Source organism: Eumetopias jubatus, unplaced genomic scaffold, assembly GCF_037043125.1.
Source record: "Eumetopias jubatus isolate StellerSeaLion01/CBP00866 unplaced genomic scaffold, mEumJub1_p1.0 scaffold_12, whole genome shotgun sequence".
Taxonomy (NCBI): domain Eukaryota; kingdom Metazoa; phylum Chordata; class Mammalia; order Carnivora; family Otariidae; genus Eumetopias; species Eumetopias jubatus.
This window is the reverse complement of record NW_028274818.1, coordinates 68,261,448-68,277,848: the sequence shown is the minus strand read 5'-3', so window position 1 is coordinate 68,277,848 and position 16,401 is coordinate 68,261,448. Positions and strand designations below refer to the sequence as shown.

At 51.3% G+C, this 16,401-nt stretch overlaps 1 protein-coding gene and 1 pseudogene across 1 annotated transcript; one reads left to right on the top strand and one right to left on the bottom strand.

Moving 5' to 3' along the window:
* Positions 1–2,034: 2,034 nt before the first annotated feature.
* Positions 2,035–3,259, bottom strand: LOC114215643 (F-box only protein 27 pseudogene; annotated as a pseudogene).
* DEGS1 (delta 4-desaturase, sphingolipid 1) lies at positions 3,181–12,913 on the top strand. The gene is made up of 3 exons (XM_028111660.2): positions 3,181–3,339; positions 7,978–8,720; positions 12,228–12,913. The coding sequence occupies exons 1-3, from the start codon at positions 3,258–3,260 to the stop codon at positions 12,372–12,374; spliced, it is 972 nt and encodes a 323-aa protein (XP_027967461.1). The 5' UTR covers positions 3,181–3,257; the 3' UTR covers positions 12,375–12,913.
* Positions 12,914–16,401: the final 3,488 nt, after the last annotated feature.

Genomic DNA, 16,401 nt, shown 5'->3' with positions numbered 1-16,401 from the left:
TTGTAACAGGACACAACTGGAAATGCTGGCCATATTGCCAAGGGTTTGATTGGAATGTCATATTTGAGAGAGACCTGCATAGACTCAGATGTGACCACACAGCCTTCAGGAATTGCTTGGATAAATCAGTCTGGAATCTTCCTCACGGGTTCTTGGAAGCCTTACCAGGTAAGTAAGGAAGGTCACTTCTTGGTAGGTCCAGGAACCTCAGCTTATTTGGGGGGATCTCAAGAAGGGAGGAATTCACCCCAACTGTAAGTAGCGCAGGTAACATCTGATGACAATCCTTGGCTTGGCTTCCTGGCTTTAGAGGCTTTTAAAAGTTCAATCTGAAATTCCTAATGAAAAGTTTCAGGGGCGCCTGGGTGCCTCAGTCGTTAAGCGTCTGCCTCCGGCTCAGGTCATGGTCCCAGGGTCCTGGGATCGAGCCCCGCATTGGGCCCCCTGCTCGGCGGGAAGCCTGCTTCTCCCTCTCCCACTCCCCCTGCTTGTGTTCCCTCTCTCGCTGTGTCTCTCTCTGTCAAATAAATAAAATCTTAAAAACAAACAAAAAAATATTTTATTTATTCATCTGACAGAGAAAGAGCACAGGCGGGGGGCAGCAGAGGGAGAGGGTGAAGCAGGCGCGGGACTCGATCCCGGGTCCTGGGATCATGACCTGAGTTGAAGGCAGACGCTTCACTGACTGGGCCCCCCAGGTGCCCTGCCAGTGCCTTAAATTTTGATCACATCCTCAGGTAGGCTGAAGGTCAGATCAAAAGCGGGAGAATTGTTAAGAGACAAGGCCATGGACAGAATCAGTTGTGCCGAGTCCCAGTCAGCAAACCCAGACCTAACACCCAAGCCAACTGCAGCTTCAGCCTCTACTAGTCTGCACCAGTGGGGGGACTGCCGGATGCGGGGAGGGGATATTCAAACCCAGGTCCCCACCAGCGAGGGGATCCCTGACCGCGGGAAGGGATCATTCAGCCCCGGGTCCCCACCAGCGAGGGGACCTCCTGACGGGAGGAGGGAATCCTTCAGCCCTGGGTCCCCACCATCAGGGGAGACTACCTGACCCAGGAAGGGGACCGGGCCGGAGCCCGCCCATTTCTCGCTAGAAGCCCCCCCATTGTCCCCCAGGCTCTGAGGCTGAGCTCCAAGCTCCTCTGTCTGCTGGGTGGATGCTGGAAGAAATTGTGTTTTTTGTGTGTTTTTTTGGCAAAATAATAAATTACGTGAGATTGGCAGACAGTTGTTGCTGATACATTATTCTCTCAATGTTTGTGGAAATTTTCAAAATAAAAAAAGTTTTTAAAGATTTTATATATTTGAAAGAGAGAGCACATGAGTGGGGGTGAGGGAGGGCATAAAGAGGCAGAGGGAGAAGCAGACTCCCCGCCAAGCTGGAAGCCTGAGCAGCAAGCCCAATACCAGGAAGCTGGACGCGGGGATCCATCCCAGGATCCCGGGATCCTGATCTGAGCTGAAGGCAGATGCTTAACCGACTGAGCCACCAGGCTAAAAAAATAATTTTATACACCACACAATCACTGGGGTCCTTGAGGATCTCCAAACATATTTTGAGCTAGTCGGCTTTCAGCTGCGAGACCTGGTCCCAGCCTTAAAGCTGCCGGACGTTAAGTTTGCCACCCAAGGTGGCTGGAATTTTCCCAGCCATAAGGATTCCACTTCAGAGATGAGAGGCGTTCTCTAAAGGGACTGATAAAGCCCCTGAAGCAGAAAGGAGAGGAGACAAGGGCAGAGGGGACTGCAGCTGAGCAGAGGGCCTCTGCGAGGAGGACCAAGAGCCCTTCCAGGACCAGCATCGCGCCCTGCTCACCAACAGGGGGAGGGAGGACGGCGCTGTAACAGCGGTACTGAACTCTGAAGGAAGGACTCTCCTCTAGTAGTTTGCGGAACCCCAAGACGGGGCCCAGCAGGACCCTCGAGGGGATCCTGGAGTACCCAGGATGCCAGGGAGGTCAGGTCCTTGGCCAATGGTCCCAGGTCCCAGAAAGCACCGGGCAGGTTGTTTTGCAAGGACAGCCCTCGACTAAGACAGCCGGGGGGGCCGCACGACCACACTGGAGTTGGTCACACGGGCTCCATAGTGACCAGCCCAGAACTGCGTGTCCTGGCCCGGGTGTTGGAAAGACACAAAGCGCAGGCCCATCCTGGTGTTGGAGAACACGTGGGTGACCTGAAAGCAGACGTGAATTCGTCCAGGACGTCCTGCCTGGCATCTAGAAGCTGGACAAGGAGTCTGTACCCACAGCCACAGTCGTCAGACACCGGGCTCCCCACCAATCAGACACACAGATCTCAACCCTGCCACTATCTGGCAGCTCTGGCCACAGACCCTCCAGGTCCCAGACCTGCTTTCTGTGACACCACCAGTAGGAAGACACGAAGCAGGTCTGCGAGGGGGCCCCAGGCACCGGGAACAAGTTCACCTCCACCACCCGGCCGTCCCCACCGTGCTGCACGCACTGCTGGAGGCCTTCCTGGCCGCAGGGGTTGCGGATGAGGTTGCGTCCGATCGGGCGGCGCTCGCAGAAGCGGCCCAGGAGGCAGGGCCTGCCGTCGCGGGCGGGGGGCAGGCAGCTGCGGATGAGCGGCAGCACGGCAACCTGCTCCCGGGCCAGGATGCTCAGCCACAAGGCCCGGCTGTCCACCAGGTCGCGCCAGCCCGGGCACACCCGGCGGCAGCACGCCAGCAACGCGCGCGGGGGCACGTGGCTCAGCACCAGCAGGAGCAGCTCCGGGGGCAGCTGGCTCAGGCCCTGCGCCTCCTCGGGTTCGGGCTCCGGCGCGCCGGCGTCGGGAGGCCCAGGCGCCCATGGTCCATCCCAAGACCAGGTACGGAAGCGACTTGGACCACAGCCCAGGATCCTCGCCCGCGGCTCTCTCCGGTCCTAGCAGTAGCTTCCTCTTTATAGTTTTAGCCGGGGCCAGAGGGGCGGGGCCAGCCCGACCAGATCGTGGGGCGAACCAATGGGCCGGAGGGGCGGGACCGTGGGGCGGGACCAATGGGCCGGCGGGGCGGGGGCGGGGCCGCGGGGCGGGGGCGGGGCCGTGGGGCGGGACCAATGGGCCGGCGGGACCGGTGGGGGGGGGGAGCGACCTGGGGCGTGACCAATGGGCCGGCGGGGCGGGGCGGGGCGGGGCCTCGGGACTCCGCCCCGGCCTTCGTCTTCTGCGGGAGCTGCAGCCGCCGCCGCCTCGGAGGAGCCGGGCCGGAAGCGAGAGCCGGAGCGGGTCCGCCAGCCGCCGCCATGGGGAACCGCGTCGCGCGAGAAGACTTCGAGTGGGTCTACACGGACCAGCCGCACGCCAGCCGTCGCCAGGAGATCCTGGGTGAGGAGGCCGGGCCCGCGCCCCGTTATGTGCGCGCGGCCTCCCGCCTCGGGGGCGCGCTCCGCGTCGGCCTGGCTCCCCGGCGCCCGCGGCCCGTTAAGAGCCAAGGCTCCTGGCGGGCGGGGGACCCCGGGGGGGCGGGGGTCCCGGCGGGGGCGGCCCGGGGGCGTTTCCGGCAGGGAGGGGGCTCTCGGGGGCGCGGGGGTTCCGGCGGGGGCGGCCCGGAGGGTTCCCGGCGCGCCCGGGCAGATCTGGCGGCTCGGAGACCCTCCAGCGCGGGCCTCGGGAGCGCGGGCGCCGGCGGATGCGGGACAGGGCGTGGTGCTGGGCCCTTGGGCGAGCAGGGCTGGCCCGGGGCGGGGGCGAGGGGCTGCGAGCTCGGGGCTCCGGGAGGCTGGACCCGCGCGTGGGCCCCATCCCTCCCGCTCGGCGGCCGCGAGAACCGGCGCACGGAAGATCGGCCGAGCTTGGCCGGCTGCTCCCCGACTGTCCATTCTGGGCCCCTCGCCCCAGGCTCGCTAGGCCTGGGCCGGCCCTGCAGGTGCCGGGCGCGCTCAGCTGCCGGGAGCTGCGCCCAGGCCGCTCCTGACGCCGGGGCCGGCATTGTGCTGGGTGGGTTACAGACACGACCCCGCCGGGCACTCTTAGAAGCTGGTCGGTGGTATCCCCACTTTAGCGACGACGTAGAGTGAGCAGCGTTACAGGGGTTCCGATCGGGGCAGATGCTCTCCACCTCTTTGAGAAGATCAGGGAACCAATGGGTACTAAGTCCAATAGGAGGAATGATTTCTCGCAAAGTCCTTACCTAGCTTTTCTTCTCAACATCCATTTGCCCAGTGAGCAGAGAAAGCCAGCCCCTGATTTTTGCTGGGGTGTCTAGAGTTATAAATTTCATGCTTTTACAAATAGGAGTTAGTAGGTTCAATTAAAATGGATTTAAAAGAATGGAATCAGTAAATTGGTAGCCTGAATCTTTACAGTTGCTATTCAGGATAGCCCTTTAAGAGATTTGGTTATTGGATGTGTGCTTTCTTTTTATTTTTAATTAAAACATATTTTGCAAATCACTTACACAGGAGAGAAAGCATATGATACATTTGATCCATGCCTTAGACAGTCAGCATGCCCCCATAAGAACAATTTGGTGTCCACCTTGTAAAAACCCAATGCCTCAATACTGGAACTTAGCCATGGATTTAATACTCAGATAATCAAGGAAGTGAAAAGGTGCTTATTGATGCTTATCTTGACAATGAGCCTTTTCCCACATACTTAACATCACTGAACCATTTCACTGGGAAAGTAAAAGGATGACACATTCCTCAATGAAAATATAGTCCCTTTCCCTGCAGGTGCAAAACCTGCTCAGTATCCCATTTCTGCAGTGGAGATGCAATAACCTCAGGAAAGATGAGAATACTTAAATGATAAAGAGGTATTTCTGGAATTGGTTGGGTTTTGGGGGGAGAGAGAGAGAGACATGAGGGAACATGGATCTCTGTTTTAACAACTGACATCTGTATGCTAAATGTATATTTGGAGTTACATTACAGTTCATTTGAAAGGCATTTACTCAAGCGGCGCCTGGGTGGCTCAGTCGGTTGAGCATCTGACTCTTGATTTCAGCTCAGGTTCAGGATCGTGAGATGGAGCCCCCCATTGGGCTCCAGGCTGACATGGAGCCTGCTTAAGATTCTCTGTCTCCCTCTCCCTCAGCCCCACCTCCCCCTCCCTCTCTAAAGAAAATATAAATCAAAAAATAAAAGAAAAATAAGTAAATAAATGACCTCCTTAGTGAAGGCTAGGAACGAGACCATTAGTGGGTCAAATAATAGTGCACAAGAAATGCTCCTTTTAATGCCGTACATCCACAGAGAAACATGTTTTTTAACAGCTTCATTAAGATACAATTCATGAACTATAAAATTCACTCATTTAAAGTGTACAATTCAGTGTTCTTTAGTGTGTTCACACAGTTGTGTACCTATCAACACAATCTAAGTTTTAGAATAATTTTGTCACCCCAGAAAGAAACTCCATACTCAAAAGCAGTTCCTGTGTTCCCCAGTCACACTCCTCAGCCTTAGGCAACCACTGATTTGCTTTCTGTCTCTGTAGATTTACCTATTCTAGACAATTTTTTTAAAGGTTTTATTTTATTTGAGAGAGAGCATGAGCAGGGGGAGCGGCAGAGGCAGAGGGAGAAGCAGACTCCCCGCTGGACAGGGAGCCCAACATGGGACTGGATCCCAGGACCCTGAGATCATGACCCGAGCTGAAGGCAGACGCTTAACCGACTGAGCCACCCAGGTGCCCCTATTCTGGACATTTCTTATAAATGAAATTATACAATCCTTGGTCTTTTGTGACTGTCTTCTTTCCCTTACCATAATGTTTTCAAGGTTCATCTATGTTGTAGTAGGTCAGTATTTTATTCCTTTTATCGGCCAAGTAATAGTCCAGCGTATGGCTATTCTGCATTTCATTTATTCATTCTTCAATTGCTAGACTGTGGGGTTGTTTTCACCTTATGACTATTATGAATAATGCTGCTATGAACCCTCACATGGAAGTTATTAGATGGATGTGTTTTCATTCCTCTTGGATAGCTGCCAAGGAGTGGAATTGCTGGGTCATTGGTAGCTCTGTGTTCAGCATTTTGAGGAACAGCCAGATTCTTCCAGACCAGCCGCACCATTTTACATTGTCAACAGCAGTGTCTGTGGGTTCCGGTTTCTTCATATCCTGGTTACTGCCTGTCTGTCATTGTAACCATTGTAGCATATGTGTGAAGGGGCACTTCATTTTGGTTTCAGTTTGCGTTTTCCTAATGACTGATAATGTTGAGCATCTCTCGTGCTCATTGGCCATTTGTCACTTATGATTTTGGGATAGTATCTAAGAAACCACGAAGGTTATGGAGATTTACTTCTGTTTTCTTATAAGAGTGTTAATAGTTTTCTTGTATTGAGGTCTGTGATCTGTTTGAGTTAATTTTTGTGTACGGTGTGAGGAAGGGGTCCATCTTCAGCCTTTTGCATGTTGATAACCAGCACCATTTGTTGCAACAACTCTTCTTTCCCTACTTCATTATATCAGTACCGTTGTAGTATTGGTTTTTATGTACTAAAATAAGCTTTGCAGACATTTGGTACAGAATTACTTGGAGCAACTTGATTTGTCTTGAGAGAACGAGGCATGTGAATTTCATCATTTTAGAATACCTATAAAATGTGTATTGCCTTTTATCCTTTGTCAGATGTGTCAGTTTCACCAAGTTTTAAATAAGGTAAAGATGCCAGAGCTCTGTCTGAACAGAAATACACAGAATTATTACTTCCTGAATGAATTCTTCAAGGAATTATTTCTTATCCACCAGTTTTGTTGTTGGAGAATCGCTCCCCAAATGCTCATATTTTAATGAATGACTTGATAGGAAAATTAGTTTTAGACAAATTCACTTCTAGGCCTGTAGGGTTACCTTTTTGTGGTCTATTGCCTACAAAATTATTAACATTTGATAACATGAACTAAACCAACAAAGATTAATAGTTAGGGAGTGGAGAGAAAAAATGGGGAGTCGCACGTCGTATATATAAAACCGGACTTCAGTAGCCTGCCTTGCAGTGTAAGCTTTGGTTGAATTCCTCCTTTCAAACGTAGAGAAAAGAGGGTGAAGCTGCTCTTTTCCCTTCTTTATCTTTTCAAAAACATTCTGAATGACTTAGCTCAAAAGAAGATCCTTCCTCTTCATGCTGTCCTGTATCAAACCTACTCAGCAACATATACAACCAGACACTCATCACACCTCCGCCTCCCTCTTGGGGGGGGGGGGTGTTGCAGGGGCGGGTAAGATCCGGAGAAGAGTTTGCATTTACCCTTAGAGGACACTTGCCTGAAATGCAGAGTTTTTGCTATTGGGCTTTTTCGTCATACTTGGATATTTGCATGTAGATTCAACAGCGCAAATAAGAATCTGACAAATTAGCACCGTGCAGTTCTCACACATTATCCTGATTTCCTGATGGCTGTCAGAAGGCCACGCTGGCAACAATCTTAGCTATCTGAATGTCTAAAAATAGGGAAGTGGGTAGAAGTTACAACTGGCAACTAGAAGTGATTCAGTCATTATAAAGGAAATTATAAAATCTAAGTATGTGTTCTCTATAACATACAAATCATATGTGTCTAAGTACATTGCATCTACATTATACATAAGTATCTACATATATTGTACCTCTGTCAGACACGAGAATATAGAATAGATTTATCAGACTGTGATTGTGACTTTGCAAAACTTACCAGTTTTATATACAAAGAACTGTTAGGGGTAAAAAGGGAATTAGGTAACATGAAATCTTTACTCGTGTGTGATTTTCTTTCTGTTCGTACGGAGAGTCTAGATTTTGAGGCTAATTTTTCCTGCACAAATTTGTTGTGACATGGTATTTAGTAACTTTACTATTGGAATATACACCTCCCGGTAGTGGGGATAAAGTCTCTAATGGAGGGCATATCACGATTGGGAAAAAGAAAAAAAATAATTAATGTGTTAATTTAATGGGTGTTGATTTAATTATAATTGCAGAACTTGTGTGTGCTCTTCTCAGCTCCTGGTTTGTTTGTTTTTCTTTACAGCAAAGTATCCAGAGATAAAGTCCTTGATGAAACCTGATCCCAACTTGATCTGGATTATAACCATGATGGTTCTCACTCAACTGGTTGCATTCTACTTAGTGAAGGACCTAGACTGGAAGTGGGTCATATTTTGGGCGTATGCCTTTGGCAGCTGCATTAACCACTCCGTGACTCTGGCTATTCATGAGGTCTCCCACAATAGCGCCTTTGGCCACTACAGAGCTATGTGGAATCGCTGGTTTGGAATATTTGCTAATCTTCCCATTGGCGTTCCCTATTCAGTTTCCTTTAAGAGGTATCACATGGACCATCATCGCTACCTTGGGGGTGATGGCATCGATGTGGATATTCCCACCGATTTTGAAGGCTGGTTTTTCTGTACCACTTTCAGAAAGTTTATATGGGTTGTCCTTCAGCCTCTCTTTTATGCTTTTCGACCTCTGTTCATCAACCCTAAACCAATTTCTTACCTGGAAATTATTAATACTGTGATCCAGGTCACTTTTGACATTATAATTTACTACGTTTTGGGAATTAAATCTTTGGTCTACATGTTGGCAGCATCCTTACTTGGGCTAGGCTTGCACCCGATTTCTGGACATTTTATAGCCGAACATTACATGTTCCTCAAGGGACATGAAACCTACTCGTATTATGGGCCTCTGAATCTGCTCACCTTCAACGTGGGTTACCATAACGAGCACCATGACTTCCCCAACATTCCCGGAAAAAGCCTTCCACTGGTAAGTAAAGACATTTGACACATACTCTAATTTCTGATGGTTATATGACCAAAATCAGTCTCAATTTGCCCATTTTAAAAGGAATCTAGTGGGGGCGCCTGGGTGACTCAGTCTGTTAAGCATCTGCCTTCGGCTCAGGTCATGATCCCGGGTCCCTGGGATCGAGCCCCACCCCTCCCCCCTCAGGCTCCCTGCTCAGCGAGGAGCCTGCTTCTCCCTCTCTCAAATAAATAAATAAAACCTTAAAAAATAATAAAACAAAAGGGACCTAGTGTATTTTGCCCATCTAAGCTGCTCGTCAAAGCAAACGACAAGTGTGCGTCCTGAGTGTGCCCTCCTGAGTCCTTGGTGTTCACTCTCTGAGTCCCGAAGCCTAGCGGTGGCCCTTAGGGGTCAGCTGGAGAACCTGCCGACTTATAAACAAGTCAGATTGAGAAAGGAGTTCTCATGTGAAGTGAGCCCAGGTTCACGTCCCTTTCATCACTGTTAAGTTGATGGGCTTAGCTAAGATTTATGTGCTGGCTTGTTGGGAAATGCAGACATCCCTCATAATTGGCCTGCACAGTAAATGGACAGTTTCCAGGGCGGCAGACTTTCTTCAGGCAGGGCCTGCCTGTTCCCCATGCGGCAGATTTGGGTGTAGTGTTTGTGGAGGATGTGAAAGAACACAGTTTGACCCCCATCCTTCCATCCTCTGCAGAGGCCCACCTTCGTAACTTATCTTTCAGGTTAATTCTTTTATTAGACTTCCCTTCCTCAAAATGGGTGGCTTTTACAGTTTATTACCAAAAAATGTTTCCATAATTCAAAAAAGGGGAATATGTATGAAAGGTAATAGTTTTTCTTAATTTTTTAAGCTATGATATAAGGGAGCTAACAATTTTTTTAAAGATTTTATTTATTTGACAGAGTGTGAGCACAAGTCGGGGGGAGGGGCAGAGGGAGAAGCAGACTCCCCGCTGAGCAGGGAGTCTGATGCGGGACTCGATTCCGGGACTCCAGGATCCTGACCTGAGCCGAAGGCAGTTGCTTAACTGACTTGAGCCACCCAGGTGCCTCGTAGGGAGCTAACTATTGCCAAATATTTTATGCCATCATATCTACCCAATCGAATTTTATGGATTTCCTCCTAAGTTTTTAACTATTGACTGATTACAATACAAAAACACACAACATGAGAACTAAGTGTGACCTCTGATTATTGACTGGATTCCCACTCGAGGAAAGGAAACATCTAGAGAGAACATTGGGTCATTGGGGAAGCTTTAAAATGAGTAGTGCATCCTCGAGAATATTGTGTTGATGTGAACTTTCTTGGGTGTGAAAACAGTATGATGGTTTTGTAGCACAATGTCTTTATTCGTAGGAGGTAGGTGTTGAATAGTGGGGTGGAACGTTAGGGGTGAGTTGTCACATGCCTGCAACTTACTCTCAAAAGGCTCAGCAGGGAAAGCATACTATGTGGTATATGTCTGTGCAGAGACAGAAAGTGACTCGTGGTAGTTGGTGGGCCTGGGTAAAGGGCATAGTGGGGGGTCTCTGTTCTGCTCTTTCAACTTTTCTGTAGTTGTCACATTTTTCAAAATAAAATGTTTGGGGAAAAACCTTGCAACTGGAGCCAAATTTGAAAGCAGGTGTAATGTGCCCAGTGTCGCTCTGCCCATGCACGTGCCTGACGACAGGGGAGGCCTTGTGTGCCTCTTCCCTAAAGAAGTGAATTTCCACTTATTTTTTAAAGAGGATACAAAGCTGGTTGCCCTTTGAACAAAATCATTTTTCAACATTAACCACACAGTGGATCCTTGGAACAACACAGGAGCTGGGGTGCCAACTCCCCACAGGGTTGAAAATCCACATGTGACTTTTGATGCCCCCAAAATGTACTACCAGCCTGCTGTTGATTGGAAGCTGAACCAATGACGTAAGCAGTATTTTGTATGTTTTACGTGTCCTATACAGTGTTCCTGCAGCGAGGTCAGCTCAAGAAAAGAAAATGTTAAAATCATAAGGAAGAGAAGACACATTTACAGGACTGCACTGTGTTTAGCGAAAATATGTCCGCGTATGCGTGGAACCACGTGGTTCAGACTGTGTTGTTCAAGAGTCAACTGCACCTTAACTTACGGGTTTTTTTTTTTTTAAGATTTTATTTATTTGAGAGAGAGCACATGAGAGGGGTTGGGGTCAGAGGGAGAAGCAGACTCCCTGCCCAGCAGGGAGCCTGATGCGGGACTCGATCCCAGGACTCCAGGATCATGACCTGAGCCGAGGGCAGTCGCTTAACCAACTGAGCCACCCAGGCGCCCTTTTTTCAACTGTTTTTAAAAGATTTTAATTATGTATTTGAGAAAGAGAGAGGGAGAGAGAGAGCGCACAGGCAGGGGGAGGGGCAGAGGGAGAAGGAGAAGCAGACTCTCCACTGAGCAGAGAGCCCGACTCAGGACTCGAGCCCGGGACCCTGAGATCATGACTTGAGCCGAAGGCAGATGCCCAACTGACTGAGCCACCCAGCTGCCCCCATCTTGCGGGGTTTCTTGAACAGCCCCAAACAGAATTTGCTCACTTCAGACATCACTTGCCATAAGGCCCATGGTGAGCAGTGTCTGTTCCGTTCCTGCTCGCTTCCTGCTGTCTCACTGCTGAGCTGCGCTGACAGGTGTCCTCAGAGCTCTGGTCTTCCCTTACCGGCTCTTCCTGTCAGGTGTGCATCAGGGAGCATTCGGTTCTGTGTGCTCAGCAAATCCCTGGTATTTACTGGATCGTCATACTGCAGGAGTTACTGTGCGTGGTGTTAATGGGTGTGTGTGACAAGGTTTCTTATAACAGCCTTATTAAGATATAACTTCCATGTATAGCTCAGCTATTTAAACAGCACCATTTAGGGGCGGCTGGGTGGCTCAGTTGTTAAGCGTCTGCCTTTGGCTCAGGTCGTGATCCCAGGGTCCTGGGAGCGAGCCCCGCATTGGGCTCCCTGCTCTGCAGGAAGCCTGCTTCTCCCTCTCCCACTCCCCCTGCTTGTGTTCCCTCTCTCGCTGTGTCTCTGTCAAATAAATAAATAAAATCTTTAATAAATAAATAAAAGGCACCATTCAGGGACGCCTGGGGGGGCTCAGTTAAGCGTCTGCCTTCGGCTCAGGTCATGATCCCAGGGTCTTGGGAGCGAGCCCCACGTCTGGCTCCCTGCTCAGGGGGAAGCCTGCCTCTCCCTCTGCTTCTCTCTCGCTCTCTCAAACAAACAAATAAATAAAATGTTTTTTAAAAATAATAGAATAAAATGCACCATTCAGAGCTTGATGGGAGAGAGTCTTTGATCCTAGAGGGTCGAGTGTATGTCACTGTTGAAATGCTTGGTGCCGGGATCCCTCCACTGCAGCTCTTACCTGTGAGCGTTTGGGGCAAGAGGAGGGCGGAGGGTGGTTTTTCCTCTCGGTGTATGTGCTGCGTCGGTCCGTGGCGTCCAATCTGACTCTGCCAGCACTCATTCTTGCTGCGCATTTGGCCTTGCAGGTGAGGAAGATCGCTGCCGAGTACTACGACAACCTCCCCCACTACAACTCATGGATAAAAGTACTGTATGATTTCGTGACGGACGACACCATAAGTCCCTACTCGAGAATGAAGCGGCATCCAAAGGGCAAGGTGGTACTGGAGTGAAGGTCCTCATGGCTAAAGGAATTCCTCTGTGGAGCTTCAAAAGGGCTGGAAAGTGGGCTTTCTGCGTTACTAATCGAAGCCCAGAGAAGGTCCCGAGCGTGAGCCCTGTGGTCCCTGGAGCTTCCCTGGCCTCCCATGGTCAGCCCGTCTAGCCTGCGTTCAGCTTTGCTCACACGGAGCATGTGCGTTGCATCATCATTGTTGAGGATGGTTCCCCTGACATCTGACATTTTGTAAGCATATCATAAAAAAGCTATTTCTAGTACATTATTTTCACTATAAAGCTGTACTTTATTAAAACAGCTAATAAAATGAGCTATTATTCACAGTAGTATTTATCACATTTGCATACTTTACTAGTCTTTATCTAATACGGTACTAGGGTGACTTTACTTTAAAATGTCCCCCCCCAGAAGATCTGGAAATATCTTTCCCTGTAAGCTGAATTTTTTATTTTTACTATTGTACGTGAAACTGAGATGACACACTCCTGAATCCTGCAGAGCCTCATAAATAAAATACTTTTGCGTTCAAACACATCCAACACTGAACTTCCTTTTTCAGATGCAGCGACTCCGATTAGAAGCAGCTCCACAGGGGGGAGCGCCATGTCATTTGATGGCAGCAGAACGGGGGTGTGGTCTGATGGGGTACAGCTGGCTCCACGGGGCCAGGGCCCTGGGGCTGAACTGTGTCACTGGGGTAAACTGAGTGTGACGTGGTGAAGTGTTCTATTTCAGCATTTTTATTTTTCATTTTTTTTTTCTATTAGAGAGAGGCAGAGGGAGAGAGAGAATGCCAAGCAGGCTCCACACCCAGTGGGGAGCCCAACTAGGGGCTGGATCTCATGACCCTGAGGTCATGACCTGAGCCGAAATCAAGGGTCGGACGCCTTAACCGACTGAGCCACCTGGACTCCCCATGGTGAAGTATTTTAAAAATAATATGTGGTATCAAAAAATCAAGTAGTCTATAATTTGTACACAACACCAATCCTCAAGCACCCCCCTTCTTTTTTTTTAAGATTTTATTTATTTATTTGACAGAGCACAAGCAGGGGGAGGGGAGGCAGAGGGAGAAGCAAGCTCCCCGCTGAGCAGGGAGCCCAACATGGGGCTTGATCCCAGGACCCCAGGACCCCAGGATCATGACCTGAGCTGAAGGCAGATGCTTCACCGACAGCCACCCAGGCGCCCCACCCTCAAGCACCCTTATGAGATGTTACAAAGTCCAATTTCTGTAATCACCAGCTGGACTGCATCCTTGTTCTTTGAAGGACAAGCAGACCTGCTCTGCACACCTCGTTTCATCCCCAAAGTACTTTGCTTTCCCTTCCTGGTCCTCTTGCCTGGGAAAATTCCTAGAATCAGAACTATTGCTTAAAGAACCATTGCGTGAACGGTTTAGAGTGATAACAGAGCCGATGTTACAATTCAAATACACGCACTCAGTAAAACAGTGTCTGTGAAACACCCGTGGATGTGATGCATTAAGTCAACTGTGTTCTCTGGAAAGCGGCCCTCCCACTCTCCTCGCTTGCAGAACTTGGGCCACCGGCTTCATATGCCACACAGACGCCGACAACTTCCGACTCCCCATCCCGCTCGGCCTTCCCTGGGCCCCGTTACTACTACCCACCGCGTGGGGGCCGCGGTGAACGCAGTCGTCCTTCCCCAAACCTGCTGTGGGCAGTCACATTACCGGTTCTCACTCGGGCGGCAGGTCTCCTGACCAGTCCGGTGCCCAGCCGCCAGTTCAGCCCATCGTTTCTGTCCCCGGCAGGGACTTTTCCAAAGACAGATCTAGGACTCTGGGGGCAGTAGGAAGGCTGGGACCCAGCACCTCTACAGCACCAGGGTTGCACGTGAGAAATCCTGTGGCTTTGCACAACTCCCCTCTGCCTACATCTTTTCTCCTGGTCTGCTTGGCTCATCCTCGGGGCTCACGCCAGCCCTCTGCAGCCCGTCCCCACCCCCGGCAGGCCAGGCACCACTCTTTTGGACTCTCCAAATGATTCCGTGGCCCCACATACCGTTGAGAAATTTGCAGTCTGTTTCCCCATGAGGCAGTCACTCCTGAAGGGCAGGAAAGATCTTCACTTGTGTCTGCCAGACCTTGCAGGGTCAGCAAGCCCAGAATAAATGGAGAGCCATGTGCATAACAAAGCAAAGCTGGAGGGCAGGCGGCTAACCTTGGAGGGTGGTGGTTTGCCGAGAATCCTGACGTCTGCTGAGCCTGTGCGAGCTTACCCTCCATACTTCTAGATGCAGATAGCACTGTTTCTATGCTCCTTGTGGACAGGAGAAGACAGGCTCAGCGAGGCGGAGTCACGTGGCCCGAGGCCACGCTGAGTGAGCTGTAGGGGCCGCAGCGGCAGCTCGGGCCAGGGACTCCAGAGCCCGGCCCGGACGGGCGTGGGAAAGAACGTGTTCCCTCTGCTGCCCGCACGACCTCCTTCCGTGAGCCTGCGGTTCAGGCCGCATCTCAGAGCTTTGACTTCCAACAATCTAAAAGTCATTTTTTGTTTTGTTTTTAGAGTTTGGCTTTTTATAGAACATGTTACGAGAGGTTTAGTCAAAGGGATCAAAGTCCACGCCTCCTGATTCTTCCTTCTGTGCGCCCAGGTCCTCTGCTGGGGGGTGGGGGGCAGGGCCACTGGCAACCCTGCGGTAGGTGAGGCTCCCAATGTTGACACTGGCCGGCGCCTTTGCCACAAGCCTGGCCAGAAAGGGTCAATATTTGCACCAGCTGCTTTAATGAGGGCACTGCTCTTACCTACGTGACCGTGCCCAGCACCGCACCACACTGTGCAGCACGAAGACCCGGCAGATGCCGGCCGGCGCGGAGCCGGCTGCCGGGAGTCTGAGCACCCGGGGAAAGTGAGGGCCTCAGGGGGACCCAGCACCTGAGCAGCATCTAAAGGGCCCATCTAAACTCTACTTTGGAACATTAACCCTTAAATCCGTAGCAAAAATGCATGTACTTATTCACTCTATAGGCATGGTGCCAAGCACTGCATTAGGCAGTGAGGATGCGGACGACACGGGGCCCCAAAGGAAAGCGCCGATGCTCCAGCACTAGGACTGCGTGTGGAATCCGAAATCAGCGCCTAAGACAGGGGAGTCCCGTGTGGCTGAGGGGAGGGAGCACAGCAGGCACGGACGCCCCACCCGCCCCGCAGGTCACCCTGTACCCCGTGCCGGGCTGGCCAGGGAGGGACCTTGCGCACTGGCTCGGGAAGAAACGGGGCCCGAGAGACACGCTCCTTCTGCTCCTCCACCCGCCCGGCTGACTCCGAGGCTCCGTGTTTGAACAAGGAAATGTGCTGTGTGTTGTCTTGCTGGGAACGTCTTCCAGGAGCTAGGCTTAGTCATGTGGGATGAAGCAGGGACGGGCAGCAGGCCCTGCAAACACCACGCTCAGAGACCCAAGGGCATTAAACACAAAGACCCTCTCGGAGGCTGGGGGGCAGGGGGCAGGGAGAGGGCATGTGCCCCACGGGGCCGAGGCTGCGGAGGAGGAGGGCGGCGGTGTCCGGGGGCCGCCCCGACGGGGAGAAGGGGCAGGATGCGCAGGTCAGGTCAGGCCGGCATGCTTCGCTGGCAAGTTAATGACATGGTGGACCGAAGAGAATGGGTGCAGCGTCTGAGACAAGGCAGGCTCCGTGGCTGCCAAATCTGCTCTGGAGTGGTCGACGACCCAGCGGAGGGAAGCTTCCAGACGCCCACAAGTAAAAGCACCTGTGCCGTTGGGCAGGTGGCCGTGACCACAGGCTGGCGTGATTTGGCACCCAAGACCCAGAGAGCAAGGGGTCGGGCCCCGGCCTGAGCTGCTGTCCGTCACGGGGCCCCTCCCTGGATCTGGGGCACATGCCTGGCCTTTCCTCCTCAGGGCAGGACCCGCACAAACACAAACGGCATATTCACAGCCCACGTCCTTGTGTCGGAAACCCTCTGTGGAAAAGGCCTAGAAGGACTGCGTGGCCCTTGGTGCTGGGTACTAAATCCCCGTGGGTCAGGAGTTGGCT